This window comes from Clarias gariepinus, chromosome 26, assembly GCF_024256425.1.
Source record: "Clarias gariepinus isolate MV-2021 ecotype Netherlands chromosome 26, CGAR_prim_01v2, whole genome shotgun sequence".
NCBI classification, from domain to species: domain Eukaryota; kingdom Metazoa; phylum Chordata; class Actinopteri; order Siluriformes; family Clariidae; genus Clarias; species Clarias gariepinus.
The window spans coordinates 1,891,161-1,896,008 of NC_071125.1; the positions used below are offsets into that span (position 1 = coordinate 1,891,161).

At 37.5% G+C, this 4,848-nt stretch overlaps 1 protein-coding gene across 4 annotated transcripts; it reads left to right on the forward strand.

Annotated features, from left to right (window-relative positions):
- The first annotated feature begins 459 nt into the window (after window positions 1-459).
- On the forward strand, window positions 460-4,713 carry LOC128514029 (uncharacterized). Of its 4 annotated transcripts, none has more exons than XM_053487665.1 (3): window positions 460-1,197; window positions 3,104-3,226; window positions 4,189-4,713. In XM_053487665.1, exons 1-3 carry the CDS (start codon window positions 680-682, stop codon window positions 4,340-4,342), a joined length of 795 nt encoding a protein of 264 aa, XP_053343640.1. In that variant the 5' UTR covers window positions 460-679; the 3' UTR covers window positions 4,343-4,713. The 4 variants fall into 4 exon arrangements, with proteins under 4 accessions (XP_053343640.1, XP_053343637.1, XP_053343642.1 ...); XM_053487662.1 differs by having other exon boundaries at window positions 4,206-4,713; XM_053487667.1 differs by having other exon boundaries at window positions 4,218-4,713.
- Window positions 4,714-4,848: the final 135 nt, after the last annotated feature.

The window sequence follows — 4,848 nt, forward strand, 5'->3', positions numbered from 1 at the left end:
AGTAAAGCAGGAGTGAAGAAAATCATTAAAGAGCACAAAAATGAAATATGACATGAGAGGAGAATATGTTATAGCCTGATTAAGTATCTAAACGAAACTAAACGGTTTAATAGTTAGTATCGAATTAAAGTTTTTAGGGCCCAAACACTATGCCTTAAAAATTTTTCTGAAAAGTAAGTATTAACTTCATGAGTTACATCATAGTTGGATGCTTTTTTTTTTGTCTTAACATGCTCAAAAACACACAGGTTGTGTGGTTCTAACGGGTGCTTGGGCCCGATCATCATCGCTTTGCAGCTATGTTTTTTATTTATTTGTTTGTTCTTTGTGTTTTTTCCAAGCTGTTAATGTTATTGCACTCCAGTCCAGCAAGTGGGGGTAATGTACGTATAAGGTGGCTGCCAACCGAGAAGAAGAAGAAAACGCAGCAGAATGCGTAAACGAAGAAGAAGAAGAACACGGAAGTAAACAGAACCATTTAAACGTATGAACTGGGCTCTCTGAAATATGCTCATATTTATTTATTAAAGTATAGCGTAACTATTTTAAAAGGAAAATATATTTTAGTGGGTGGTTTTAAAGGGAAAAAAAGTCGGTGTGTCAGTATTTAAACCAGAGACTATAAACACAAACACACTGCACGCTATACAGTTTCCACCTCGGTTGCTTGGATACTACAATGAACCCTTCCTCGGGCAGAGACAGGAGCTTCCTGAGCGCAGACGAAGCCTCTGTTGTCGAGGCGGCGGTCAGGACGGCGGTCCGGTCCATCCTGCAGGTCTTCTGCGAGGTGAATGAGAAGAGATCGCACTGCTACGAGGCGAAGTTAGCCGAGGCTGAGAGAGAAAACGCAGCGCTCAGGTTTCAGCTCAACGCGGCCGAGCTGGAGCTCCAGACTTTACGGCAGATCTCTGATAATTACACAATCTCAGCTGAGGTGACCCTGAGGCAGGAGGCGCCCGAGGAGCCGGCGGCGTGTGCGCAGAGCCAGGGCAGCCTGGTGATCAAGGAAGAGCCGTGTTCCTCAGACAGCACGATGTGTCTGAAGTCTGAGATGGCAGACGAGACTTATGAAGGACAGTCTGGTTATCCAGTGGTTCAGGAAGTCCAGATGTGCCAGCAGGCTCCAGGTGTAGAGATGTGGAGTGTTCAGAGCTTCAGTTCATCAAGATCCGACATGAACCAGACTTCAGAGAAGTATGACTGTTTTCTTCTGGCCAAAACACAGTACTGGTGCTGATTTTATATACATTTTTTGATGTTATACGTACCTGTATATATATTCCAGAAAATGTGTGTGTGTGTGTGTGTATGCGCGCCCCAAATAAGCCAAATAAACCCTTCTGAAGTTTAGGCAACATGGAAGTGACCAATCTCGCTTCCCTAAAAATTCCAGGTTGTTAACTTAAGCCGTTTTGGAGAGATGATTTTATATGTGCCCCAAAAATGGCTCGCTTCAAACAATAATCATTTAAAATGCTAATTATTCATATTTCTAGAAGGATTTGCTGTGTAAAACAGTTGCTTAAATAAAAAAAATAAAAAAATTGTAAAAGCTTAAAAAGCAAAAAATCTGTAGTGTAGTGTAACCATGTCAAATTCATGTTGCGATATCTTAACTATTTTGCTTTTTAGAGTAATACACTTTTTCAGCTTCATGTCTTTTCATGTGAAATCTGATTTGGCCGAGTTTCCTTTGAATGACAGTTAAGATCGTTGAAAGATTAAAAAAAAAAAAAAAAAAATTAAAGGACACTACAGACTATACTACAGTATTACTATAAAAGGGCATAAAATTGTATTTAGCAAATGTGTTTCTCTTTATCTGCTTAAAATATAAGTGGATCAGGAGATAAGATGGTGTTATATGATCCAGTATAAAAATTCACTTTTTCACCTACGTGAGGCTAAATGATTATTTGATTATATAAATATAAATTTTTAATGAGATTATACATGATTAATGATTATATAAGAGTGACATATATGCAAAAAATATATATTAAAGATTCAGAAAGGAGGCAAATACTTTTACACGTCACTGTAGATGGTGCACACATACCAGAAATGATTTTTGTAAAAACATTTAATCATGTGCAAAAGAACAGAGAATAATTGAAACGATTGAAATCGACATTCAAATGCCTTCTATGCCTTGTATTCTTGACCCTTAAGGTGTGACACCACAGTGCTAATCACTACGCTACTTTGCCGCTTGAATTAGAATTCATAGATGTTTAAGTGGAAAATGTCTGGAGAACAGTTCTATAAATGCACAATAGGTTCAATCGATAACGCGCCAATTTAAAACTGTTCTCAGAACTGTTTGTGTACTTACAATTCCAATTTTAAAATTTCTCTAATTAAATGTGCCTCATGAGTCCCTAAAAAGTTTGTCGTATTTGATCTTCTGCACAAAAACCGTTAAAATTGTCTCCGTTGATGTTGACACGTTTGGTACATGTTCCAATAAGATATATCTTGTGGGAAACGCTGTGTTGCATTCGGTCTTTGGTACATTATGACTTATTTTAATTCAAAGAGTGAAATTAATAAAACGTTCAAGAGGACTTGAAGCTACATTAGTCAAGGCTACATCAGATAAGTCTTGCTAATAATAAAAAAATGTAGGCCAATAAATCTTCAAACAATCAGTATATATTATAATTCAAACTTCGGGTGGGAAAAACATTGGCCTTTGCATTCAATTATACTTGATGTGCAGTTTCCTTCTGTAAAAAGTACAATTTTTCAATTAACATTAACCTTTGTTTTACGTAATTCTATACAAATACAAATGAGGTGTAAATATTAGTGTAAATATTAGAAGTTCCTTTGGACGTCTATGTTTTTTCCAAGCCAAAGGATTAAAAAAATTTTTTTAATGTTTGTTTGATAAAATTGGCTTGGAAATGTCCAGAATACAACAGTGCAACAGATTTCAGGATTGATGAGGAGTGTAGTCAATCACATTAACATCATCATGTAACACCAGGAATAAACTGCTACAGATCGCTCTCTGTCTTTAAGCACAGGTCGGTGTAATCTCAAAAGGCAAATAAACAATTTATTTATTTATTTTTTTGCTCATGTGGATGTGCAGGTGGGTTCCTGGTGATACTCTTTCAGGGAGATTGAAAAGCAGAGAATGTGTGAGAAGATACAGAGAAAGGATCCGTGCTGACCCAGAAAAGTATCTGGCCTGGAAAGAGAAGGAGCGCTTGAGGTATGTAGGTCTTTATAGTACACTTATTGTGATTAGGATTAATGAGGATTAGACCTGGGCATTGGGCAATAAAGTGTGTTATCATATTAGTAAAAATTAATGTTAATAGACCAGCACTGCTATAAGGGATTCTTTGACTTTATCAGGAGTCAGACTTTAAATGTTGTCCCGTTGTTTTTTTGTTTGTTTTCCATCCGTTACTGAGTGAGGAAACCAATCACAATGTGGCACTATGACCATGCATTGTTTAAAAGAGGTTTAGTCACCTTAGATTTCTAGGTTTAACCTGCCATGATACAATCTTGCCCATACATTTATTAGTATATCAGAATGATATTATCATTCAGAATGCAGTATAACCAAAAGCTTGTCGAAGTGGACAGAAGCAGCTCTTTGACACGAGTGTTTGAAATCTTGCCGCCGTCCAGGTATCAGCAGAAGAGAAAGACCATAAACGATCTGTCTGAACCCATGAAGAAGCTGAAGAGGAAGGCATGGAGAGAGGCTAAGAGACGGGATCGTGCTAGAAAGCAGGTTCAAACCGCTGCTACACACGTCATCCAGACGACCGACCCGTGAAGATTACATCGTCTGGACAAAAAAAAAAACCTTCTGCGCTTGTATGCGTTAGTAAACATTTCCACTGTAATTACGTTTAAGAGAGTGGGATGGAGAATGGAGGAGGTGCTGTAGATCTTCAGGTGTGACAGTCTTGAGAATTCAGGATCTTAATCTCGAGAAAATCTATTTTTTGGCTAGCAAACTCAGTGGTTTCCTCACTCAGAAGTCTAAAAAGACTAACACTCTTACGATTAAAGTGTGTAAACCTTTAGCCTGTACGGATTTCTGCTAATAAAAAGATAATATTGCCCATAATGCGCCAGTTCTACAGCCATCTTAAAATAATATGAGCACAAACTTTTTTTTTTTGTTTTTCAAATTTATGTGATGTGTATTTTGAGAGCCTGCTACCCTCCAGGTCTTTCCGCAGGAGAAAAAGAATCCAGGATCTCCCCGAAGCCATGCAGAAGCAGCAAAGGAAAGCCTGGCGGGAAGCCACGAGGCGACACCGCGCACGGAAGATGTCACAAACGACGATCGCGTCCCCCAACCTGACGCAATCGCTCAACCCATGACGACACGCTATATTTATTTATGTTCCAGTCTGTAATCTCGGTGCCCTCGTTTCTATACGTATATGTAATGTGTACTGTATTTCCACCATAACCATGAAGTGTGAAAACTTTCATTTCAAGTCATTCAGGACAAGTATTTGATTATTATTATTTATTTTTTAAAAGACAAACAGCACTGTTAATGGTATTATGTTAATTTGTCTGTTCTACTCATTTAAGCATGTGATGATGGTTTACTGAACAGGTCAAGATTGCACTAAAGCACATGAAATAAAGGATTTTCTTCATTCTTTATAGAGAAATAGATTTGTTTATTTGATCTGTCATGCAATAAAAAAGAAAGTACAGTAACATGTTTTAATGCTTTTATTGATCTACTGACAGGACATTTAGCTAAAAAGCATGTTACGCATTTTACTTCCTTATATACAAAGACATGATAAAAGAAAATAAGAAAGGTGATATAGATGCAGCTAAGTGCAGCAT

Excerpts from the sequence above, each read along its gene's own strand:
- LOC128514029 (XM_053487662.1), top strand. The coding sequence starts at position 680 with ATGAACCCTTCCTCGGGCAGAGACAGGAGCTTCCTGAGCGCAGACGAA. Across the intron at positions 1,198-3,103 it reads ATGAACCAGACTTCAGAGAA|GTGGGTTCCTGGTGATACTC; the intron begins GTATGACTGTTT and ends GTGGATGTGCAG. Across the intron at positions 3,227-4,205 it reads AAAGAGAAGGAGCGCTTGAG|GTCTTTCCGCAGGAGAAAAA; the intron begins GTATGTAGGTCT and ends GCTACCCTCCAG.